The sequence below is a fragment of the Haemaphysalis longicornis genome, unplaced genomic scaffold, assembly GCF_048455015.1.
Source record: "Haemaphysalis longicornis isolate Haplotype H1 unplaced genomic scaffold, Haemaphysalis longicornis Haplotype H1 scaffold_19, whole genome shotgun sequence".
Classification (NCBI taxonomy): Eukaryota; Metazoa; Arthropoda; class Arachnida; order Ixodida; family Ixodidae; genus Haemaphysalis; species Haemaphysalis longicornis.
Window position 1 is genome coordinate 2,669,007 of NW_027526288.1, and position 25,967 is coordinate 2,694,973.

Consider the following 25,967-nt stretch of genomic DNA (forward strand, 5'->3'; position numbering starts at 1 on the left):
TCTTTTGTTTTTGTTTCTGGAAACAAAAATACCAAGCCTTTTTTTAAGAAGCCACAGAGGTGTGCGGAGGACCGTGCTTCCTTCCTTCCTTGCAGCATGCTAAGCATGAACCCCTCAAATAAGTTGCTTTCTGTCGTAAGAGCCTGTTCTAAGCTGAATGCAAATTGCAGCGAAACGTTACGTTGTGGTGCAATTGCCACCCCAAACGGAATTTATTCCATTCACGTGCTTAGCAGGTGCGAATTAAGTTCCTTGTATGCCCTTTTCCGGAACTTACAGCCTGCTTTTTTGTTTCGTTTTCCCTTTTTGCCAATTTCCTCCCCCCCTCCCTATCTTCGCAGTCGGGGACTACACAAACTGCGTGGGTAAGCGCCTAAGTGTGGGAGCAAAGTGCGTCTGGCTGCTGCTTTGAGTAGTTACCTGTCGTCATCTGCTTCTGTCTGCACTTCAGTCGTCTGTCGCTCTTCGCGTCTGCTGCCCCTCTCCCTTCGTAGGCAACAGCTGCTGTACTTATCTTGCCATCATCATCACCGTCATAATCATCCTTCTCTTCTTCTGTTGCACAGACACTCCAGACGGTGGGAACAGCAATCCAATGGGGAAACTAATCTGCAGGAACTTGAGCGGCCTGGTTAGCTTTGCACTTTGAGCTTAGTTACGTAGCCTTGCACTTACAAGGAGAGAAAATGTCTGTAGTTAATTTGTGTGAATGGAAAGATAAGAGCTCCTCCGTCGGTTGACTTGTCCTTGGTGATGAATAAAAATGTCAACTGCTTCGTGACAAGCTGTGAAATTGCCATTGGAGCAGGCAGGGTTAGTGCAACCATAGTTAACTGTCTCAGCAGCTAAGACGTTGGGCTCAGCAAATGTAAAAAGGGAACATAGTTTTCATCGTCCATGTCCACACGGATGGTACTAAAGTGGCCACCACTGTAAAGAGGAAATAAACAAACATATTTGGGTTCGTGTGGTATCTGAACTCCAGTGACCGGCACAGTAGCCAAGTGCACTAACCAGAGGGCATACCCATGAATTTGCGAGAGTGGAACAAGAATTAGCTTGATGCATGCCCTGTGACAGGTGAACAATGCGGCATGTGTATAAAACAGGGGCGCACATGGATGCACGAGTGGAGAGCTGCCGCCCAAATTGTCTGTCTAATTCATGTCAGAAGATCAAGAAGCGAATGCAAAGAGAGAGATGCAAACGTGATGGTAGCGGTCTGATAATTGTTAGGCTTTCGCTTTCAAATCACATTAGCTGAACGAGTTTCGTAAGAGTTTTTCTTTTTAAGAGGCATTCTTGTGGCTGTTTATGAAGAGAACTTCATGGACCCACATTTAAGTTTTCTCAAAATATATTTTCTTGGGATGTGGGTGGTAGTTCTGTTGCTGCAAGAGTTTCCGCACTAACTTTTTTCGCTTGTCCAGTCTTGCACAACATCCCTCGTGTAGCATGCTGGTTTCCCTTCATTCATTACCGAGGGGGTGGTGGTAGCACTCGTGTGCATGGTGTCAGTAGTAGTAGTAGTAGTAGTAGTAGTACTAACGATTGATAATCAGTAGTGGTGACGGGTTGTCTGTCTGTCTGTCTGTCTGTATGTCTGTATTGTGCGGGGATGTTAAGAGCCCGTTATCTGGTGGGCTGCGATTATGATAGTTAGCTGTGTGTTGTCTCCTTGTTCGGAACACGCCCTGTAACGAATTGGGAGCACGTAAAAATAAAATAACCTAATTGGTGCAATAATACAACTACTATATTACCGTAAATATCGAATCCCCCATTGCATGCTGCTGAGAAGACGTGTAGTTGTAGTTCTTGCATGTGTAAGCACGTATCCATAAATATATCAGGTAATGAAGTTTTTTTGTTTCAGCATATACCAGTTTATAAGTGAGTTTTTACACCAAGTGAGTCTTCGCTGCTCAGCTGCCAAAAAGGCAGGAAGCTTAGTGTTAGCATTAAGAAAACAGTTTAAAGGCCAGAACTGTGTGAAGTAATGTTCATGCGGTGTCTCCGGTGTTTTGAAGTCGCTAGGGCCACTACTATTTTTAGTTCTGTGCGGAATGATGCTGTCTGTTATGTTAGCTCCAACTACATCTCAGTGTGTTTAGTCGCATAGTCTTAGTGGCTGTAGCAAGATTGAGGCTAGTGGGTTGAGTGAAGGTTCTTGAAAAAAAAAAAATGTCGGCTGTCGTTTATTGGTCTCTGTTTCTTCCTTGGAGGCCAAAGCCTTGCTGTGGTGTTGGGTAAAAAGTGTCAAACCTAACTTCTATTTTTTACAAGCTGCTAAGCAAACTCAGTACACTGTTCTCACAGTTAATTTATTTGTTTTTGCAGTAACCCTTGAGCCGGAACTTTGTTTTGTTGGTTCAAATAGCAGGCAATGTTCTGTTCATGTCATGCGAGATACAACAGTGTGCTTTACATTAAGAAGAATATAAAGCATGTGCTGTATCTAAGTGCATTTCCAATGCAAGCATTCTGTCTAACAAAGGTTAAAAAGACAAACTCTATGCCGAAAAAGTAATTTGTCTTGTAAGAGTGTATGGCATCCTAATTTTTATAGAAAGTAGTTTGCAAAGGTTTTGTGTTATGGTTGCATTGTGAGGCGAGTATGGGCCTCTATTTGTGCCACACAATCTAGGGCTACTTATGATAAATGCTTAAGTGCAACCTAGCATCCACAGTGCCCTCTTTTTTCTTACTCCGTTTTTTTTTTTTGTCACATAATCAGAAACAGTCAAGTGTTGTTTGTGTGAGTCTCTCTGAAGCTTCAGTGTAAATCAAAAGTAACCCGATTCCTTCTCTGTGGCACTTTCCAGGCGTGTGAACTGATAGACATTTGAGCTGTGACACTGACACCGTGCATTCAAAATAAACATGTACTTGCATGCCCATTGTTTAATCGCCACATCTGCGGCCCATAATCATCCCATCGCAGAGACCCTGGTTGACATCGGAGAGTCCGTACGGAGCAGAGATGTCTACATCATCCAGACTGGCTCTAAGTAAGTGGCACTCGGTCTCTTTCAGCTTGACCGAAGCACTGGCGGCCCCACTGTTATTCCTTTTGGGAGACGGTCAAAGTGTAAAGCATGGTAGCCCGCAAGGTGCCATCCTGGGCTGCACGCTTTTTAAAATGGGCTTTGCTTGTGGTTGCGTGGTTGCTGTTAACACCCCTTCAAGTGGCGTTACCTTTATCTGGAGCTGCTCTGCCCTTTGACTTCGGAGGTGTTGAACATCGAGTTGCGATGCCAAGGAGCTGCTTTTGCCCTCTGCCCCCCTCCCCTTCCCAGAGACGTGAACAACAGCATCATGGAGCTGCTGATCATGGCATACTGCTGCAAGACGTCGAGCGCACGCAAGATAGTTGGGGTCATCCCGTACCTGCCCTACGGCAAGCAAAGCAAGATGCGCAAGCGCGGCTGCATCGTCTCCAAGCTCCTGGCACAGATGCTCGTCAAGGCCGGTGCGTCCATGGCGTTTTGTTGCGCGCTCCCGCAGGTCCGCCCCGTGGTTGACCTAGTGCCGCCCTGTTTGCATTCCAGGCCTGACGCACATGATCACCATGGACCTGCACCAGAAGGAGGTGCAGGGCTTCTTCGACATCCCCGTGGACAACCTGAGGGCCTCCCCCTTCCTCCTGCAGTACATCACCGAATGTGTGCGTGTGAAATTCTTCCTCCATATAGTGGGCATTGGGTTTGATTAGAAGAAAATTTCTAGGTACTCCCCAGTGGGTATAGAATAATGCTTAAACGTACACTGCTATGCTGTACACCAAAACCCATTGTCAGCTTTGCTATTATGTACACATGCTTTTTTTAGGGCACATATATGCAGGCTGATGTCGAAATATGAAAGCCTGGGGCCTTTTAATAAATACTGTAAGTGCAAGTGACTGCCGAGCTTCCTTCATCGTTTTCCCTCCATTTATTTGCCATCAATGCATCGTCTTCGTCTTCTTACCTCGCCCGTTCATCATCAGCACCTCATCGCCTGGGCGCGGAACGCTCGATCATCATCATCGTGGTTTGAGGTCCCTTCTCGGGTTCGGGCTGCTGCTTGCCGAATAAAGGGCCTTCTCGCCTTCAACAAAGCCTTCTCGCCGGAGCCTCTCAATACCTCTATTAGATAATGTGCATTATAATTGAGAGGCATGTGCTGAGCCCCTCTGAAGTTGCTTCGCTGCTAAATGCAAATGCAACACTGAGGAGACATTTTTTGGGTATATAAGCGTACGAGGCTAAGTTGAGGCTGCAAAGAATGTTTTTTATTCGTTTATTTTTTTGTTGCTAGCACATGGCCTAGCTCGGGTACCTTAATCTCCTGTTCCATGCAAAGCACGCATACGTATCCTTGTTATTTTGTGCACATTGTATTGGCAATTTTCATAGGAAGAGGGTCAAGCTTTTGGTCCCTTTAGTAGGCTGCTCTTGTCTCATCGGCAATGGTGGCGGCCCAATCCGATACTTTCCGAAACAAGACCACAACAGATAGATGCGAGTCAATACGCCAAACCAATCTGAAGTTGGCAACACAAATGTGTTGCTGGAAAGACATTCTTAGGGGTGTTAAGTGGTAGTAAGGCCTTCAAGCCGTTGAATAATAGAATTCAGTATGCAGACGGATGGACAGGTTTACTCATTGTGTCCGCGTATAAATGCTTACACGTTTAACAAGTCTCTAGGATGTCCTTGTAGGTAGATGATGATAGTGGAGGCAAATTGCGTGTGCTTGATCTTAACGATAAAAACAAAAGTTGAGCTGCTTGATGCAGTAAGCACAGACAGGGCAAGGAGCACAGGTGGAGAAATGTAGAAAGGTGAACTTTGTAGCTTTCCGGTCTGCCTGTCTATTGCTCTTCTATTGTGACAATGGAAAAACAGTGTGAAGCTGGGTCGTCTGATTTTTTTCAATGTGGGGGCATTTTTTTTGGATTGGCAAAGTAAATTAATGTTTACAATGCATTCAAAAAGGCACCAAAGACAGAGCTGTGGTAAATGTGCAGGTGCGAATAGCATCTTGGAAATATTTTTAACTGCGTGCTTTGTTCGCTCTGTGTATTGGGTATGTGGCATCATTTGTAGTAAGGAATTGTTGAACCAGGTTACTGCTGTGAAGTCCTAGAGTGATGATATACCGTATTTACGTGCATAATGATCGCACTCGCGTAATGATCGCACCCCTTAAGTTTGTCGTCAAAGTTCGATTTTTTTATTTCTTGTGCTATGAACGCACACTGAACTTGCCGCAGCAGTATGTCGTATGTGTGCCAAGTCTAGCTGAGGATGATTGTGCTTACCTCTGTTTTCTTCCATTTCAAAGCGGACATGGCTACGTTATTGCCGCAGACTGGCCGATATTCGCGATATAGGCAAGCATGCGTTCAATATTGCTGAGGAAGAAACTCTCACTAAATGCACATAATGTGCTCTAAAGACAAAGAAAAAAATGCGCTCGGGTTACTGCGTTGGCAGCCATGTCTGTTTTGATGTCCCGCACTGTGACAGTGGCGGTGACTTACTTATTGGTCGAACTGTTGTCACCTCGCAGCAGACTTGTTCCGTCGGGTTCTGTAATTGATGAAAACACTGCATTTTGCGTCACTTTGCAAAGTGGCTGGCAGCGGTGTGCGGAGTTTTTATTGTTTTTATTTATGATTTTTCGTATGTTCATGAGGCGTATCGTAAAAATTTTGACCCGCAATTTGCTTGCGTTTTCTATGCTCAAAATTTTTAGGGAGAAATTTACCCCGCATAATGAATGCAATCCTAAATTTTTATCATTTCTTGAAAAAAAAAAAAGTGTGATCACTACATGAGTAAATACGGTAGCATAAAATTTTGTCGGACGTTGTGTCTGCAGATAACATAGCTTTGGTCATCGCATGCTTTCATGCTTTGAGAGACTCTAATGCAATGGGGACGAGTAAAGAGATTAGTTACACGCTTAGCTATAAGTCGTGCACTTGGTATGCACTGCTTCTATACCATGTCTCATCATGAACAAGTGTGGCTGCAAATCATTGAAAAGCTATTTGCATATGATGGAAAGATTACTCATTGAAGCCCAGCTACTGCTTTTCATGGCATCATGAGGTACAGTTGAACATCGATTTTGGAAGTTTCTTGAATAAGCAAACCATTTGTAGCTTTCTTTTGATTGTGCGTTTTGGTGCCGTGACGTCTAGGTCACAGTTGTGGGCGCATTGTCAGGAACAACAACAAAAAAAGAACTTAGTCTGCAATCTTTCTGTACAAATGGACAATAAAGCTGTGGTGCTGTTCGATTGAGTTATCGTTGGTTTTATGCTAAACAAGTAAGTGAAAGTAAAAAATGTTTTTCAGATTCCAGACTACAGGAACGCAGTCATCGTCGCACGGAACCCGTCCACTGCCAACAAGGCTACGTCTTATGCTGAACGCCTGCGACTTGGTGAGATTTGTCCTGTTTTTTCTATTATTTTTGATACGTTGAAAATTTTTGAGATATAATGCAACATTGTTTTTATTGGCATAAAGGAGTCGGCCCTCCAGAAGTGGCTAGTGTCAATTTTGCATGCTGAAGCATGTAGAGCGCAAACGGAACGGTGTGTGTTGCAAGCGGTGTGTTTTGGCACGGCTCATGGACAGGCTCGAAAGTTGCCTGTGACTAGAAAAAAGCATCAATACATGTTGTTGTAAATGGTTATTTAAAGTTGTTTTGTCAATGTAAAGGTGGAGCTCCTAGAGATGTATTAGTTGGGGATAATTTAGAAGCTTCATGCAAGAGGAACAAGACAAAAAACACCCTTTCTCGTTGATTTTCGCTTTGAGAACCAAACGAAGCCATCTGGCTATCCAAGGCAAGTACCGTATTTATTCGAATATAGGTCGACCTTTTTTTTTCGAAAATGTGCTTAAAAATTGAGGGTCGACCTATAATCGTGACCGAAGAACCTCGACTTATAGTCGTGATCAAAAATGGCGAGCGCACCGAGCGATCCGTTTCTCCGTCGCGCCCGGCGCTCCTCAATTTGAGGCGGCAGCGCGGAGCATCTAGAACAAAGACAGGCAAGAAAATAAAGGAAAAAATAACAAAACAATCAGCGTAAGAAAACCACCCACAGTCACTGCCGGCTATCGCGCATTACCTGCGGCCGAACCGACCGAACCGGACACGAGCGAGCTGACGTACTGGCTAGAGAGCCAGATTGGCTTGGCTTGGTGTCTTCGGAGCCGCGGTAGCGGCTAGCGCGAGGTGGGGGTTAAGGTGACTTTCGCCACCTAGCGTAGCCACCTCGTGAACGGAACGCGTTGCCTGCTTCGCTCGCTGTCTCTACTATCTCCCGTTCTCCATTTCATGCGCTTTCTTTGTGTTTGCTTCGTTGTGATTTCCGCACATAACGTTTTTCTCGTGCGCATTTCGCGATGTCACGTCGGACTTTAAGCGGCGGGTGATCCTGTTTGCTGAGAACTTGAACAACTGCGCCTCTCAGCGAGAGTTCGACGTTAATGAAAAGCTGATCAGGGGATGGCGGAAACAGCGGGACGAACTTTTCGCTTGTAGGGGACTGCGTCGTGCGTTTCGTGGCCCTACAATTGGGAGGCACGATGCTCTCGAGAAAAAACTCCGGCTGCACGTGGAAGAGGAGCGTGCGATATTCAGACCAAAGCTCAACAGTTAGCGCTGCGAGGCAGGATTGGCCGTTCAGCCTTCAAAGCCAGTCGGGGGCGGGGGTGGGTAATGAACTACGGCGCATGCGGCGCAAGTTCCGACGACAACGCAGTGTGTGGCTCCGACCAGTGAGGTGACCGCGTTGTAGATAAATGGGAGTTTTAAAAAGTTTCCTCAAGTTTTTTCTTAAAAGTATGGGTCGACCTATAATCGAATATATTATTTTTTTTTTCGGCGACTTCAATTTTTAGGGGGTCGACCTATATTCGTGCTCGACCTATTTTCGAATAAATACGGTAGGTGAGGAACGTTGCTAGGTGCTGTGGTGGTGCCCATGACTCACACGATTGCAGTGACAGATTTCCCCCTGGTATATACAGTCAAATCTCGTTACTATGAACCCCACACGTGAACCCCACACATTTCTCACATTTACGAACGTTTTCAAAATCCCCGCCAGATTGCCTATATTTTCAGTGCAAAAATATTCCAGAACTAGGAATTTCAGTATAGTGCATATTTCAGAATAATGCACATAATTTATTTTCTCCTCTATGGTCGAAAAACATCAGTATTACGAATACGGGTAAAATAACAGTGCCGCAACCCTCGCATGAAACAAACTACCGTTTATGTGTGTGTTCCCCGAAGTGGAGTAGCTATCATCATCACCATGTTGAGTGCCAATTGCTAGCGCCACCACAAAAGGGTAGTTTAATGCGCAGTAGCGTAGCCAGCCTAGCCGCCTTTCCCCCTTTTCTCTCTTGTTGCTTTGGGTGTCAGTCAGTGTCCAGTCGATGGTTCGGTTGTTTCTGACGCTATTCACGTGTGCGGGCAGGTATTTCTCTGTTGTGAGCGGTCTTGCTGCGAAGTTTATGCGAGATCCAACGATGAATGCAGCTAGCAACACAGCCGAGAAGAAGCGACAGCAGTCATAGTCCCAACGCAAATGGAGACGTTTGTGGATCACCGAACACAGAAGAAGATGAGGTAGTTCTAAAAATTGATGTTCTACGTCACATGGCCGGCGTGTCCCCACTTTCATCGCTCGTTACGATGACGTACCCCTTGAGGTATTGCGCAGAGTGGAATCGGTCGTGCATGCTGCACTGGCCAGAAGAAAATGACTGATTCCTTCAAATAAAGCTGCTTTGAAGTGACTGCAACGTTTCGATTTCGGAGTTTGCTTGTGTGCACACGCATGTACCGTATAATGCGGAATATAGGTCGACCCCCTTACCTTGTAGCCGAAAAATGCAAAAAAAAAATTAGGTACCAACCATTGTTTTATTGAGGCTATAACTTGTTTCGTCTCAGATTACTCATTTAAAACTGTCTGAAGTATCGTCGGCCGACTGCTTCTGGCTCGCTGTCGCCCACACAGCAGGTCGTCCTCGGTGCAGTCCAGGTAATTGCTTATGCAGCACTTCTTAAACACTCGCAAAACCATGTCATCGTGGACAAAATTTGCCCCTTTGTACAGCAGCACAGGTGCAAAGAGCAGCGCCCATGAAAGGAGGCCTTTCGAGCGCTGCATACCGAGAGCTGCCCCTTCAGCTAACGCCGCTAGCAACACTTCTTTTGGTGATACCGAACTGGCGCAAGGCGGACACGTCATTGGCCTTAAAAAAACCCCAACTTTTCTTTTAAATGATGCTGTAAACTGGCACCAAGTGCCTAAACTCATTTTGAGCAAGAAGAAAATAGCACGCACACATTCGCCGACAGCGAGAGAAGCGACAAAACAAAGATGGCGTCGCGTTCGATTGATAATGGTGGCGATGGTGCCTTTGGGGTTTGGATGGGCTCGATGGGCTGCCCGGTCGCCAGATGACAACTGCCAGTGACTGCAATATAGGTCGAGGGGTGACTTTTCGGCAAATTTTTCTGTAAAAAATCTCGACCTATATTCCGCATTATACGGTACTTCGAAGGTACGTCATTTTCACTCCTAGGTATGAGCACTGGCATGTAGACGCAAGTTTTTCATTACAACGGTGTTTCAAAATAACGGATGATTTTTGGCGGTCCCACATGATTCGTTATATCGAGATTTGACTGTATTAGTATAAAACTCTTGCCTAGAATACGTTGTTGTCACTAGACTCCACAGGCCTTCGTTATAATCATTTGAAAATAATGTCTGCGGGTTCGTTTCAGGACTGTGTCACAGATAACCAGAGTTACTCAATATACACCAGTTGCGAAACTCCCCATAGGCTCGATGTACTAAAGACCGGTCTGTGGTTGGCCCCCCTGCACTGGGGCAAACGCATGGGGCAAGTTCACTAGCCAGCCATCTGTCGGCAGGAAGTTGAAGTAGTGCTGAAGTCCTTGTGGCTGCTGCCGTAAGTCACACAAAAAAAAACGTGGAAATATAGGTAATCTTTACTTCTAATCTTGAAAGCAAGGTTTATTCTATGAAGTTGTGCTTAGCAAAGTAAATGTTAAGGAAAGCTCAGCTCTGGTCCCCTTGGTGTTGTGCCAGTGTACTTGCCCCTCATCCTCAACGAAGCAGGGGTGTTCCTGCCACCCGTGTTCCAAAGCAGAGTTTCACAACTGGGGTTAACAACTCTGCCTGGTGATTGCATCACTGCCAGAAAAGTGGAATGGCGACCCCCATTGGTTCCTCTCTTGACGTGCACAGGCATAGCGGTGATTCACGGCGAACAAAAGGAGTCCGAGTCGGACATGGTGGACGGCCGCTACTCTCCCCCTACAGTCCTCACCTCAGGACGCATGGAGGTGGCACTCGACATCATGCCCGGTGAGTTTTTGCCCGCGGTCCACCCACGGAGCAAGAATATATAGGAGGCGAAACGGCCCATTACGGCAAGCTGGGCCGAGCGACCAGATAATGTCACAATGAAAACCAAGGCAGACGGCCAAGCTTCCTAGCTGCGACGGCGAAGGAGAGGGTAGCGGCACCTGATGGACGAAGTGATAGTGGCCGCGATTCATTCCGTAGCTGCGCAGTGCAATGCCAATTGCGGTGGCCACGCAGCTTCTTCGCCCACGGCAGATGCCGCTAGCTTAACATCTGATGAGCACTTGTGACATTATCTGGCCGCCCTAGGAAGCTTCATTTCCCCTCCTACCGTATTCTTGCTCAGTGATTCCACCTAAGCGATCAACTCACTTCCCGAAACTTCCACCCATGATTCCACGTGCATAATAGGGAGGCGTAATGAAAAGTTTGCGGTGGTAGTGTGGCTTACATTACAGTGAATGACATTAGCTGTGAATGCATTTATTTAGGCACTACACAAGAATGCCGAATGACATTCGATGCAAATGGCGTTCAGTGAGGAACGAGTTTGGAGAGCAAAGGGATAGTCTTGACAGCAGTGACGCGTCACTGAAAACAAAAGTTTAGCAATAAACTGAAGAACGCTTCGTCTAAAAATTACTAGTGAGTCAGTATTCCTCTCTGAATGTTGCTTTGCAAAGAAAAGGCAAGCAGCGCCTTTAAAAACCTCTGCCCTGTTGCTGCTGCCCAAATACGAATTCAATGCTCACTTGTCTCGGCTTGGGATGTCTGCTTATGTCACTGAGAACAGTGACATAGTTTATTTTTGTTGTTTAAAGAAAATATGATTTATGTAGTTTTCAAAGGTGTAAAAAAAACTGTAGAAGCGTATCCATTGTGATCTCCGTTTGACTTTGCTATCCTCCACTGCTGTCATTATCAAATGGCATTTGTTTTGCCATGTAGACCACCCACAACCGAACCTATTATCATTAACAGCTAATGTCATTCGCTTTGAATGACATTAGATTTTCCGTGTGACAGGGTCACAATTAGTTGCTACAAGGAAGTTGGTAACGTGAACCAGCCTCATTACATTCGCCGTCATGTTTATTGGGGGCGGCTTAGGTTGGTGTCTGCCATTAGTAGAACAAACATATTAAACCCTCCCCCAGATTCGTTCTGAATTTTCTCTTAGAAAAGTGGGTTCATTACGCGAGTAAATAGGGTAATTAGCATCATTGATTTTGGAAAAAAGCAAAGTATGAAATGAACTTGTATTTTGTCTTCATGGCTCCTTTACTTCGGAAGATGGCCATGACACAAGTTCTCTGGGATCGTGCTAACGATGCATGTTGCTGGTTCCCTCTTTGTTTCCAGTGCCCGCGGCCAAGGAGAAGCCGCCCATTTATGTGGTTGGAGACGTCGGCGGCCGCATTGCCATCATGGTGGTGAGCTATCTTTAAACAAAGCACTTGTGGCCTCCTCGGGCAGATTTTCACTGCTCCATTGAAGCTGAAGGGGTGAGGCACCTAGAGGACAAAAACTGGACTTTGTGAGACATTTACCTCAAGGGGGCACATGGGTCTCTGATCAAAAAGATTATTTTTGCAGTTATGACGGTGAAAAGTTTTTCATTCTGATTGTAGATAAAAAATTTGTTTTTGTGTAAAACGACTGCATTCAAATTTATAGAGATTTTTATATTTGATTTTTTGAAAGACTTTCTGAAAAACTGCTGGAGGGATGCAGCTGAACAAGGTGCCGGTGAACTGTGCACAAATCAAAGAGTGCAATAAGACTAACATTATCGTTCTATCTGGTCTGTAGCAGAAGTTACGACCATTTGAAGTTTGGGCCTGGAAGGTGGCAGCCAGAAAAACCGGTTTTGCCTTCCAGGCCCAAACTTTCAACTTTCCCTCCTTCGCAGTGCTCGCGCGCAGTTCGTGGCGCGCGAGCACTGCGAGCACTCCATTTTAAAAATTTGTTTCAAACATTGTATTCTCCACACATTTAGGTATCAGAAGCAAAAAGAGTGCAGTTGTACCTGCTCTGGGTGCCGAGATATCTGAGGACGATATGCTAGCTTCACTTGCAAGAAAAATGCCGTTTCACCATGGAATTCTGCGCTAACTGAGCTGTAGAGTGCACTTCAAAATGCCATTTACAATAAAATATGGTGCCTTTTGATGAGGAAATTGGCAGACTGATAGAAAAATGGTCGTGAATGCCGAAAATGCTGTTTTTCGGAACACAATTTTTTGACTGTTTTTCAGTCCCAAAGACCCATCTGCCCCTTTAACAACGTGTGAGGTTAGAAAGGTTGTCGAAGATTACGAAGTAGCGAACGAGAGGTTTTAGCTGGCTGGTTCTGGTACATTTCCATGTGTTATGTACCAGAACCAGCCAAACTACAAATGAAGGAGAAACAGAAGTGCTCTACTTCTCTATCAAAAAAAAGAAAAAGCACTGGTAGGGCATCATTGTGGCACAAATTCACGGCCAAGCACTGTGGATGAAGGGGTGCTGTACTTGTTACGGCAAAGCTGTTCTTGGTCGATGCTTTGATGAGACGATGTGCCTGGTAACGCGGGCACAGCAATGTCGAGAGGGCATAGCCTAGTGAGGAGGAGAGCAAATGACAAGCGCACGTGCAGCAAGTTAAAAGAATGCTTGAAAGAAATGCTTATACAGGCAAAGCTTTTCTGAACTACTGAATCTGACGGCACTGTTTATTCATTGTCAACATTGTTGAGAAAAAAGAAAACATTGAGGATATTTGAATCTAGACAGCAATGCATAGGTGACATTTGCATTGTTCTTTTAAATAAAAAATGGCTGCTTGATTTTTGTGATGGCAAAGAAAAAATACGCCGTGGAAAAATGTTCTGACCTCGAAATTCCAAATGCGCTTGTGGGGGGCCTCCTTGTGGCAGTGTTCCAAGTTCAACAGTAACAAAAGGTTCCAGTAGATGGCAGGAGCAGTGGAACACAGCAAACGAGAATCGACCTGCTGGCTTAGCCTTGTGATTAGGGAACACCACGCAGTTTTGCTGTTAACATCAGCATTCGCGACATTAAGTCAGTGAAGTGGGACTAATTTTCCTTGGCGTAGATAACATGCCACCGTGTGTGTGTGTGTGTGTGTGCGCACTTTGCTCCTGCCAGACTTCATACCAAATGGTTTTCACCCGCCGCGGTGGCTCAGTGGCTAAGGCGTTGCGCCGCTGAGCACGAGGTCGCGGGTTCGATTCCCGGCCGCGGCGGCCGCTTTTCTGATGGAGGCGAAAAGCAGAAACGCCCATGTGTACGAGATTTCGGCGCACGATAAAGATCCACAGGTGGTCAAAATTAATCCGGAGCCCTCCACTACGGCGCGCCTCATCGCCTGCGTAGCGTCGGCGCGTTAAACCCTACAATCAATCAATCAAATCAATCAATCAACCAAATGGTTCTCGTCTCTCTCTCTCTCTCTCTCTCTCTCTCTCTCTCTCTCTCTCTCTCTCTCTCTCTCTCTCTCTCTCTCTCTCTCTCTCTCTCTCTCCCTCCCTCCCTCCCTCCACCATCTGCTTCCAGGACGACATGGTGGACGACGTGCAGTCCTTTGTGGCCGCGGCTGAGGTGCTCAAGGAGCGTGGCGCCTACAAGATCTACGTCTTGGCCACGCACGGCCTGCTCTCGAGCGACGCGCCACAGCTCATCGAGAACTCGGCCATTGATGAGGTCGGTGACCGTTTCTTTTAAAAGTATGACGGGTGGGTCTGTGGTTTCAGTACAAAAAGAAAACATTTATCTAACGTAGCACTCGCTTCCAATTCACCAAATACTAGCTTGTTTTTTGGGGGATAAAAACAGATCTGTTGTGTTATGTACGGCAGTGCTGGTAAAAATTTCAAGGCCACGTCAAAAGTTTCTGTGCCGCCTAAAGAATTCAATCCAGAAGCCTAATAGTGCAAAAGTTACTTACTTTATGATAGTAAGACAGAAAGCTGTTCTCTCCAACTTTCTGGCATAAACCATTTTGGTTTAAACTCAAGAGGTAAGCTTGTATTTTGGAATATTTGTGGCCTGTAAACTATTAACGTGGCCTAAAAGCTTTTTACAGAGGCTGTGTATTTGTGAAGATGGCACAGATTCAAGGCAGGAGGCATGCATTGAACAATGTGTACAGTCTATGCTTCCTTACAACGGACCCTCTTAATCCGGAAAAAAAGGTCCACTGTATTCCAAGTATGCAGTATCTGAAAGAAGGAAGGGGGGGGGGGGGGGGGTATATGAGCGTAAAGTGGCAACCTTGAACAGCATTGCATATAAATGCTGCTGCAGACAATTCGTACTTTCTACACACGTGCATCATCTCTGCACACAGGGGTGAGACAGCTGCGCATATTGCGCCTTTCTGATACAATTCCGTTTTCCTGCGCCAAGCTGCTCCAAAAGTACGAAAATGGCGAAAATTGCGCCAAACTGCTCCAGAAGAGCCTCAATTGCACGGATTTTGATGCTCATGTCAGTTTCGGCGGGGACAAAAGCCTCCCGCATCCCGGTCACCGCTTTTATCGCCGGTCAATCGCAAACACAGAAATGGCACAAATAGAAAGACTGAAACAAAGCAAGCGATAGCTTCTAAAACTCGATTCGCTTTCCGTCCGGGTTCGCAAAACGGCCTTCTCGATTAGGCATCGCTGTGGCAACAAACATGGCCGCCGCCTGATCTGGCTGCTACCAACGCGCTCAGTGCGTATCGCCGATATTTTCCCTGGTTTATTTTACGCTATCAGCTGAGTTCCAGTCTATTCATTCTATCTGTTATGGCTCTGAACAGTGACGTTAACGCAAGGATATGGTTTGAGATTGGTGCCAGATTACGGGAAGCTGGGCGGCTCGAAAAAAAGTTATTGAAATGTGGGGCCTACGACTTCGGCGTGGTTTGTCCTTGAGTGCGAAACGCGGTGCGCGCGTCTATAATCGGGTTCGGGAAGTGAATTTTTTGGCTTGTTGTGCTGTTGTAAAATGTTGAGGTGTTGCTGTGCTTCGAAGCGCGATCGCGAGCCTCGGGGATGGAACGGTCGACACGAAAGTTGCGTGCTGTGCTGCGGCGTCGCAACCTGTTCAGGCAGTGCCCAATAGCTGCAGGACTACACGGTTGCCATAGAACGCGACTATAACACTTGATGTATGCAAAGTGAAATTTAATGCCAAAATCTAGGTGGCTAAACATTAACGCTACTCAAATGACCATAGGGTCAACCTGCGCCCCGGGGACTGAAACGGGTAGGCTGGTTGGGCTATGCGACCGTTAGCTCGAAGCTGCTCAACTGTTGCCGTGACTGCAGTCGTTCGCACAACACAGCCTGAGATTACAAAAATAATAATGTTAGAATTAAAACAGCAAAAAAAAAAAAACGCCACAATTGCGGAGCCCTTAAATTTGATAAGAGTTTTAGCAGTCCGTCTGTTCCGTCGTGTACGTACAGTTAAGCCTCGTTATAACGAGACGGGCTATAACGAAATAATGGATATAACGAGCAAACCGTAATTCCCCTTGAAAGTCCCCATAGAAACCAATGTATTTAAAACCTCGTTTTAACGAGGTAAAATTTCCCCGTTACGGGATATAACGAACAAATTTCGTTGAGAAATCAAATTTTGAGCTAATTTTACAACAGTGCGCAACGCGGATTTGAGACAGTGCGTGACGCGGCAACTGTATTAGCAGTTCAAAACTCCCGCCACGCGCGCGAAGCTGGCTGGCGCGCCATGCGGACGCTGCGCCCGCGAAGCCCCCACCCTCCTCTCGCTGCGCACGGCATGCAGACAATGGGGCCCTTCGATTTACAGTGTCGGGCTCACCGCGGGCTCCCCGAGAAGCAGTCCGACGTTCCATTTTCCCACGTATCCCTAGGGCTTCGGGGAATCCGCGGACTATCCGCGGTGAGCCCGAGAACCCCAATGCACACGGCGCGCGCGGTTGCGCAACACCACCTAGACTCCTTCCTCTCCCCCCCACCCCCCTCCTCCTCCCCTGTTCGTATCGCCGACGTCGCTGCGTAGTTGTGTGTGCGTGGGTTTTGGCAGTCTTCAGCCTTATCTTTTATCGTACTGCCGGCGTGATTCCAACAACGCGAGTGCGACAGGCGGGGAGCGAAAGCGAAAGACTATAACGCTTGAACAGAAGACGGCAAAAGCCGTCGCATCGGGCGCGAAGGAAGGTAATTAGGTGCACTCCGTGGTAAGGTGGCAAGAGACTTTGACGTGTGGACGAGTACGCTGTCTACCATCGTGAGCAACCGAGAGTCCATCGTCAGCGCTGTTGCACATGGCTTGAAAAGAAGCGCTAAGGACGGCGTCGGAGGCACTAGATGCGGTGGACGCGCTGCGTCGCTACTTCGGCGCGCACGAGGGCGGCGAAGATGGCGTGAACGTAGCGCCGCAGCTGAGGGAGCCATCGCTCGCATTAGGAATTACGGACTTCTTCGTAGCCAAGTCTGTTTGAAATACGAGTTTTGAACTGCAATAAAGTAGGTTCGTGACTTTTCCTTTTTACCTCCGGAATGTGTTTATTTTACTGACTATCGCCGTGCAGCAAGATGCTATTTCGCCCGCTTTTTGTTTTAGGTAACTACAATGCACAATATTTGCAGTAAATGTCGGCTACGGCTATAACGAAATATTGGCTATAGCGAGCAAATCGCGGCGCCCCTTCAATTTCGTTATAACGAGGTTTAACTGTAGTTACCGTGCTCACCGGGACTCGTCTGGGCACTTGGGCATTCGTAGCCGTAGGGGGATTAGTTGCCCGCGCCTCCTCGCCCTTCCACGCGCGCAGGCGCAGACCGGTCCGGTCAACCCGATAACGAAGTAACCAACAGAACAGACGGACTGCTAAAACTCTCTAATGTTAACGGCAGTTTTGTTGTCAGTGTTGCGTGCAGGCGCAACACAATATCACCAGTTAGGAAAAGGTAGTGCAGTTAGTACTTTGTGATATTCTTAAAAACCCTTTCAGGTAAGGCTGTTTGAGTGTTCTGTGCATTCAAAACTGATTGAAACGTGCACTTGACCCTGCAAATTGCTGAAATAATGATTTTTTAAGCTCACAAGACAATGTATTAAATGACCCTAACTGCTCCAAATCAAGATTCTTCTGCTCCAAAATCAAAATTTTGCTGCTCCGAAAACTGCTCCCAAATCTGTTTGGGCTGTCTCACCCCTGGCACAGCATTCACGCGGGAAAAAGAATTGCCTAACACCATTTTCGAAGCTTAGCACTGGCACATGGAAAAGGCCTAGCACGTTCGGTCGACTGCATAGAGACGCACACTAAACTGAGCAAATAAAGTAAAAATATAACTAGTAGCAATTACTAACCAGCTGTAATAATCAGTTAAGGCTGCCAGAATCAGCCAGGCTCTCTTCAAATCCTTCGTGACGAGGCAGGTTTACATGAAACCGTTCATCAAACTATTCAGATCACTGCCTGACGTTCCCCCAAGGCAGCCTCCGCATTTTTAATCATCTTAGTCTGGTCAGCAAAACAGCTGATACAAAATTGTCTGATGAAGGACAGCTGTGAAATCGAAGGTTAGGCCAGTTGTACTGTGCGTGGCAACAACAGATTGCACACAATCGATGGGCACCGTCCCCCTGCTTGTGGCATTTCTTACTACCTTTTCATCGAACAGAACGGGAATGATGTATGCATGGGAATAATAAATAACGAACTTCACTGAAGCTGAGTTCTTTATTTTACATAAAAGGCTTTGGAGAGGGCAGACTCGACCTCCGGGTGCACCACTTGGCGTATTCAAAGGCTCTCTTCTTCAATCTCATCGTAGTCTCGTTTTTCGGCAGCGGCCTCATTCTTGACAGTCGAGCAGACCGTTTGCTTACATATGGCGAAAAACGGGCTGACATTGCCAGAAGTATCGACAAGTTCGACAGTGCTAATTATGCTTAGTTTATCCGACAGTGGAATCAGCAGAGGCTGCTAGTTCCACAAAAAAAAAAAAGAAAAAAAGAAAGAAGAAGAAAAAAAGAAAAGCTAGTGGCACTGGCTTGGCTTGACTACGCCAATGACCCCTTCTGCGCCAGCAGTTGTCCAGACAGTTTCCTCGCCAAAATAAACACAGAAAAAGCATATCGGGTTCCGGCACTTTGCAATTCCGCTATCAACATTCAGGGAAAGCAACTTTTACTTAAAACTTAGTCTGTTGTAGCTGATAGGGTCTGTTATGAGCGGAGTGGACTCTACTTAAAATGATGGGGCCCAAACAAACCAACAGAAATTGTCTGCTGTAACGTAACCAGAAGTCCGTTGTTGCCCTATCCACTGTAACGAGCGTAGACTGTAAATAGATGCATGTGTGCACGTGCGTGTGTTTGAAAAACATTGAAGTACAGCATCGCGCAGTATAGCTTAAAAAGTTGCCACAATTGTAGCATCTACAAAAAATATAAATGAAGAAAAAATAAACTTTTAAGCACTGTGGGAAGTGCTGTAACAATGAAGTATTACAGAAAACTCTGAACAAGCGTGGCCACCCTTGTAAGGGCCTCCCTAAATCCACTGCTAATGTCAAATTTCCAGGAAGGCACCCAGGCAACAGTGGTGTGCCATGGCCAGTCTATAATCCAACCCAACGCAATCCTGGTTAGCAGCCCGATATCCTGATCTCTACACGTCATTTCTTGTTTCTCTTTTGGCGGTGTCAGTCCAACCATGCATTCCTATACAACTTTTCTTCGGGATTGACTCAGGGGACTATTTTGACAGTTTTGAGAGTGACGACGAACATTATTTGGTGAAATGTTCGGTCTGTGGGCATTCAGTTATTCTTCCCTGGCGGGGGTCTTTGTTACCGCCATCTTTAATTTCGGTGTTCCGAAATAGCACCCCCTCCCACACTTGCGGGGTGATCTCGACTTGCCTACAGGGGGACTCTTGTTAAAAAATTTACGGTAGTCCTGTGCTCCTTTTAGTTTTTTCTGTGTAATTGTTGGTGCACTCATGGCGTGAACAGTTTCAAAACACGTATTCCACTGAAAGCATTTAGTGGCTTCATAACAATACATTAAGTTGTGTGAATGCTCTACATGTTTGAATGTCTGAGCTGATACAATGGTCCTCAACTGTGATTATAAACCAGACAATAAATGCTAACTTTAAATATTTCAGAGCTATTTTCGAGTTGTAGCACTGTAGATGCTCCACACACAAGCGTAAATGTCGAGTGCAGAGTTTATAAGAATGACTGGACAAAGAACTTTGGTGCAGTTGTTTTCTTCAAGTTACAAGTGACTCAAACTGGCAAATTTCAGTCGGCTCTACAGTCTATTGCTTCCGAGCGCAAATACTTCCAGTTCCAAGTTGAACTGGTGTACAAGAAAGGCTGTTTTGTGCATTTCTCGTTTTTGGGCTATGATGGCTTGAGTGGCATTAGTCTCATCATTGGGAACAGGTGGGCGTAAGGGCTAATAGAGAATACCTCAGGAACCTCAGATTTGCTGATGACATTGCCTTGCTAAATAACTCGCGGGACGAATTACAAAGCATGATTACCGCACTGGACAAACAGAGTAGAACCGTGGGCTTGTAAACTAAAATGCAGAAAACAAAAGTAATGATCGTTAACATTGGGAGAGCACAGTGGTTTGAGATAGGTGGTGAGGCAGTGGAAGTGGCAAGCGAATATATCTACTTAGGCCAAGTTGTGACCCCGGATCCCAACCATGAGGGCGAGATAATTAGAAGGACAAGAATGGGGTGGAGTGCATTCGGCAGGCATTCTCAAATAATGAATGGCAGCCTACCATTGTCCCTGAAGAAGAAAGTGTATGACAGCTGCATCTTACCGGCACTCAACTACGGGCCAGAAACTTGGGGGCTCACTAAGAGGTTCCACTTAAATTGAGGACGACTCAGCGAGCAATGGAATGGAAGATGATAGGTGTAACGATAAGGGACAAGAAGAGAGCGGAGTGGGTCAGGGAACAAACGCGTGTTAAGGACATATTAGTAGAAATTAAAAATAAATGTGCGTGGTCAGGGCGTGTGTTGCAGAGGCAAGATAACCGTTGGTCATTAAGGGTAACAGAGTGGATCCCTAGAGATGGCAAGCGTGGCAGATGGCGGCAGAAAGTTAGATGGGCAGATGAGATCAGGAAGTTTGCCTGTATAAATTGGTCGCAGTTAGCACAGGACCGAGATAATTGGAGATCCATGGGAGAGGCCTTTGCCCTGCAGTGGGTGTAGTTGCCCTGTAGTTGGCTGGTGATGATGATGATTATGATGATGCCTCGCAGGTGGTGGTGACGAACACGGTGCCGCACGAGGTGCAGAAGATGCAGTGCCACAAGATCAAGACGGTGGACATCAGCGTGCTGCTCTCGGAGGCCATCCGCCGCATCCACCACAAGGAGTCCATGTCCTACCTCTTCCGCAACGTTACCCTCGAGGACTAAAGACGAGGAACACAGAGGGTGCAAGGGGTGGGTACGTGAGCCTCTCCCTAGCTGCTGCCGCTGCTGCTTCCAAACGCTGTTGCATCTCTGCTCAACGAGAATATCAGTTTCACTGTACTTGTGTACAAGTAAGAACGACAACAGTTCATGCTGCGTATCATACCACTGAAGCGACAGGTCCATGGCAGCAACGTGCACACTTTGGAAAAAGATTGCGCCTAATGTATGACATCATCTACTTTTTCCCACATGGTTGTTCTGTCGTCACTACAGTAATTATTAAGCCAGAAAAACTACAAACTGGTTTCGCAGTTCTGCAGTGTCAACACCTTTTTGTCAAGAAACCTTTATATAAGGGTCTAAGGGAATAAAGTTGGAGAAATTCATCGATTTCCTGTGAACTATGCAGGAGCGCAAGAACATGACAAATTAAAAAACAACCTTGCGCATACTTCGGTCACAAAAACTGGGGTCTCCCGAACTATCCCGAAAAAGGCCTACCTCGAGGTAGGCCTTTTTACCTAAAATGGGTTGGCTGGAGCAGCTTACGTGGGACCATATTATTTGGCAAGGAAAAGAAAAATGCGGAAGTGGAGTTGGCCAAATTCCAAAAAAATTCTGCAGAAATTTAGAGAATTATCTACTAATGTGTAGCACCGTTATGCCACCTGTCTTGAGGGTGAGTTTTTTTTTTTTTTAGCCAAGTTTTTTGTTTTTTCTAAATCCTGTCCAACAAATTATATCCATCTACGCCGTTATAGTGATTACAGGTGGAACTTCCGCGATATCTGCATTATTGTGGAAATGCATGGTGTTACACGGTCCTGGCTTGGAGGGTACTTGGCAAAGAATGCTACGCATCAAAACTTATCAGCGGTGCTTCACAGGCACTTTCCTCTTGCTGATTCACCATGCGTTACCAATGCGTTGTGGGAAAGCCTGCCAGTGCTACTGGGGGAAGCCAGTGCATGTTTGTGGCAGTCAATTACAGGCGGCCAAAGTGTGATGCACACGGTGCTCATTTAGCTCAGCTTTGTTGTAAAAACTATATTTTTCACGTGTTTAAGGGGCTGGGAAGACGAAATACAAGTTTGCTTTGTTAAAAAGACTTATGCATCTAGATAACACTTAACACGAATCATATCACGAACTTCGAACAAGCTTAGGAGATATCGAGGAAAACAGGTCAAGCAGCGGCGACTCCCAGGCCGATTTCTGGCGACTTCTTCATGACGTTGCAGAATCTGATCATTATCACTTCAATGGTAATGGAGGGTTAACACGCTGATAACGGTGGTTTTGGTGCTGGTCCATATCATGTCTCCTCTGCCCATATTACAGCCTGGTTGTAGGAAGCTTGAAAGTTCTTCAGTATTTCTTGCAATTTTTCGGCTATAAACAACCTGTTTTGTGGTTGGAATACAGCTGAGCGATTTACCAAAGACTGACTCTTCAAAATTAAGTAAAGCTGTATTTTTTGATAATGGCCTGTTTAACGAAGCATAATTTTATGCATCAAGTTCATTGAAACAACTGTCCTTATACGTTTTCAATTTTTCAGATATTTTGAAAGTGTTTAATGCTTCTGAATAGTGTTGTTTGAACTTAAAGCTGAATTGTTTATTTCAACATTTTTGATCGTTTACTCACCCCTGATAATTACCTCAGTGCTAACCTCGTAACATTCCGAATTTATGAATAAGGAGCCTGCTAACCAGCCCCTGACTTGCTGTATGCTAACATCTTTTTCAGATTTCCTGCCCCTGTTCTCCCAACGGGTGTGCGTCCTTTGGCGCCGTCTAACTACCAGGAAAACCACAGATTCCAATGTCCCTTTCCACCCTGAAGCAAGATTTGCTGTTTTTTATTGTATGTCGTTTTTCGAGGTGCACTTTTTCCATACACGAGTTTGGTGTGAGCTGTGTAGCTACCACGAGGAAAATTGTCAGTTTTCTTTTCTCCTTTTTACTGGCAGCTATGACGGGCATCTTTGTCAGGCACCTGGTCTCACTTTCCACAAAATAAGTGCTATGATATTCGAATATTGAAATGTTCAACGTTTAAAATAATGTTACCATGTCCTTTGTCTTTTTAATTTGCAGATGCATAGTTTCATGCTTGGTACCTACAAGGTCAAACGCCGAAATATTTGATTACGGTCGCATAAGCTTGACCGTGCCATTACGTTTTTTGATAGAAATAATGTGTTTTCGTTGCATCACTACTGTTACAAATGGCTATGCGTACATAAGTTAATGGGCAACAGACAGCCTTGAAGTATAGCCAGGCATGTTGCAATATTGGTCGAGTTATTGTTCAGCGTTGGTTATAAACTAACCAGTGAATATTATAGTGCCTGACGTGAAGTGCGGCACTCGAGGCATTCTTTGAGCTATTGCCTCGCAATTAATTTTAACTGTAATTCTGAATCGTCCGGTTTGAGTGAAGTATCGGTGTCAACGTTAAGAATTTTGCACAATTTGTTGGCGTACTGCAGCCAATTCCATATTATCTTCTTTGGAAGGCTTCGAGAAATATGTTGGTGCAAACCTTATACACTGTGTTGCCTAGATTCTCTGGAATATTGTAGATTCTGTACCATGCATTTATTTGTTTCTGCTCAAGCAATCATCCTTGTAATGAAAAGTACTTAATTCGAGAGCTTTTATTTCTGCGTTATGTACGTTTACACACATGTCCTGTCATAGGTAGGGTGGCTTACATGTGCTCTTGCCTTAAAATTTTCGTTTTAAAAAATACTTTCACTCGTACTCATGCTATTTTGTGCATGGAGCCATGTGCATTTCTGCAAGTAGGCATACAGCTTTGTATCGAATTTTTTATGTAGGCTACTTTTGAACACTATAGTATGAAGTTTAATCCTGTTCACTTCTTATAAAGAAAGCATTTTATTCTGCACCGTAGGAGTTAGTTTCGAAGTATTGTCGCCCATTTTTCTTTTTATTGGCGAGTGTTTCATCTTCTTGTGTCTCAGTCATCTTTATCCAGTATAATGTGGGACGTTGTGTCTGTCAAGTGTGACTGCGTTCTGCTTCGAGTTACTTGATTGTGTGCTTTATTGTTTTTGTATTTTGTATTTCCTTTTGGCAGTAATTAGTAACCGAATGTACCACTGATATAGTAGTCATTTTTTCGTCCTTGTGTAGATAGTTTCAGTTCAAACAGTTGTGGCTACCTGTGACACCGTGTTGGGAAACCTTATTTTGGTGAATAAACAAATTACAATTTGTTAATCTGGTTGTTTCAGCATTTATGGGCAAAATTGGTGCCTTTTGTTCCATCAGAATATTCCATTAATAATAAGTGACTGATGCAAATTTAGGTGAAAAGCACTGGTCACTGAAGCTTCTTATGACTTGACAGCTCATTACCCCCTTGTTGTTAGCACTTTATATTGAATGTGACCTGCAAATAGTTATGATTTGTTGTGGTGAATCACATAACGAAATCATGTGTTTGAAGACTGTATTGGACAAAGCACAGAAGATTGTGGTGTCAACCTGAGAGTTGTGGCTACTTGGCAGCACAATCAGGGTGCTGCTTTTGTGCTGCATAGAAGGTAGCAGCAATTTCACAAAATGGTAGGCGTGGCATTTAAAAACTGCTTTGCAGTTTGCACGATGCTAATTGGATGCACAGTGTCAATGGGATACTTAATTAGATGGATTTGAAAGAGTGAAGTGGGCCATATGCATGTGTGCACCGTAAAACTGCAGTCAAATGGATGGCTGCAAAATATTCGGTCAACATGGCAATTACTCTCGGTGTTAAAGGGGCACTGACACAAAATTTTGAAGGCGAGATAACTTCGGAGATAGATTGGTGGGAACACATATACATCATTTGCAAAATATCAGCGGCGAATACAGCCTAGAACATATTTAAAATCAATTTTAAAGTGTGCGAAACGCAACCGAGCAGCCAGCAGAGGACCATGCGCAATCGACAACCCGAGGATTTTGTGTAAATAAACAACGTCACGAGTTTGTGTTTGCCGCTTCCGCACTGCCGGCGTTTTTCGCCGGCTCGCCCGGCTCGCCGCTCCAATCGGAGGGCCGCAGCTTCTGCTCTCGAGAACGAACGACCCGATCGTTGGCGGCGGAGGCGCCGTGATTTCGTCAGCTCATCGGGCAGCTGGCCGCGACCAAAGTTCTACAGCGGTTCCAGGCACTCTGTTTCTATTACTGTTTATTACCATTGGATGCGAAAACGCGCCGGAGGCACGAAAAGCCCACTGAGCTAGCCGCACGGTCGCTCTGCAGACGGCGGCCACGGCCGCGAAGTGGCCCAGGCCGGCGCAGGTAGCTCAAGTGATAGTTACCGCTGCACGAAATTGTCCCCAAGTCCCGACCATGGTGGCTTACATGAGAAAGGAGTTAATGATGCGATGGCGGGTTGCATTAAAAATTGTCATTTGCACCGCTTACGAGAGCGGCACTCGAATATCCGCCGCAGTGCTAAGCCGAAGTAGGCGGACCTGTAGGCAGACCGGCCGGCTGCTCCCAGCGCGCGTCTTGCCACCCACCGTCTCGAGCGTCGCGCGTCGTTCTTTAGCCGCGGTAGCATTTGCACTCGCAGCGCCTGCGTCACATCCGCGGTCGCTTTTTAATTAAGCGCCTCACGAGATCAGTACGCGGGGGCATTCGCAGAAACTGCCGTCGATGCGGATTCGACAGTGCTACGGCGGCTCTGCTCTGATATCCCTCCGACGGTCACGTGGTCAGCTTTGTTCACACAAAATCTATAAAATCCATTGTTTCGCGGCACTCGCTGAAACCGAAACTGCGACTGGCCGCATTGAAAATGCCTCTAATTAAACAACCGTCGCACGCTGAAGCAAATGAGGTTTCTACAGGTTATAAGTAGGTCACTAGCTACTTATAACAACAAAAAAAACAAGATGCAAAATTTTTGTGTCAGTGCCCCTTTAATGCTTCTACCTTCTGCCTGTTTTGAGGTTCTGCGTTATGATTCGGTTAAATTTTCTGATGGCACATCTACACAGGTTCTGTGCGTTTCCAAACTAACAGGGCAGAGCAGTGCAATTGCACGGAAGTTAGCGATAAACAAT

General features: G+C 45.7%; 1 protein-coding gene across 3 annotated transcripts in view; it reads left to right on the forward strand.

Annotated features, from left to right (window-relative positions):
• The window catches only part of LOC144166772 (phosphoribosyl pyrophosphate synthase-associated protein 2), a 31,386-nt gene extending 7,257 nt beyond the window's left edge, over window positions 1–24,129 (forward strand). The window contains exons 3-12 of one of the 3 annotated variants that reach the window (XM_077696257.1): window positions 342–365; window positions 2,945–3,011; window positions 3,300–3,472; window positions 3,552–3,667; window positions 6,354–6,441; window positions 10,310–10,429; window positions 11,792–11,862; window positions 13,988–14,134; window positions 20,717–20,906; window positions 22,628–24,129. In XM_077696257.1, the coding sequence (XP_077552383.1) occupies window positions 342–365; window positions 2,945–3,011; window positions 3,300–3,472; window positions 3,552–3,667; window positions 6,354–6,441; window positions 10,310–10,429; window positions 11,792–11,862; window positions 13,988–14,134; window positions 20,717–20,875 (965 nt within the window). In that variant the 3' untranslated portion in view covers window positions 20,876–20,906; window positions 22,628–24,129. The remainder of the gene's footprint in view (window positions 1–341; window positions 366–2,944; window positions 3,012–3,299; window positions 3,473–3,551; window positions 3,668–6,353; window positions 6,442–10,309; window positions 10,430–11,791; window positions 11,863–13,987; window positions 14,135–20,716; window positions 20,907–22,627) is intronic. The other 2 variants (XM_077696258.1, XM_077696259.1) reach the window with 2 other exon arrangements.
• The last annotated feature ends 1,838 nt before the right edge of the window (window positions 24,130–25,967 follow it).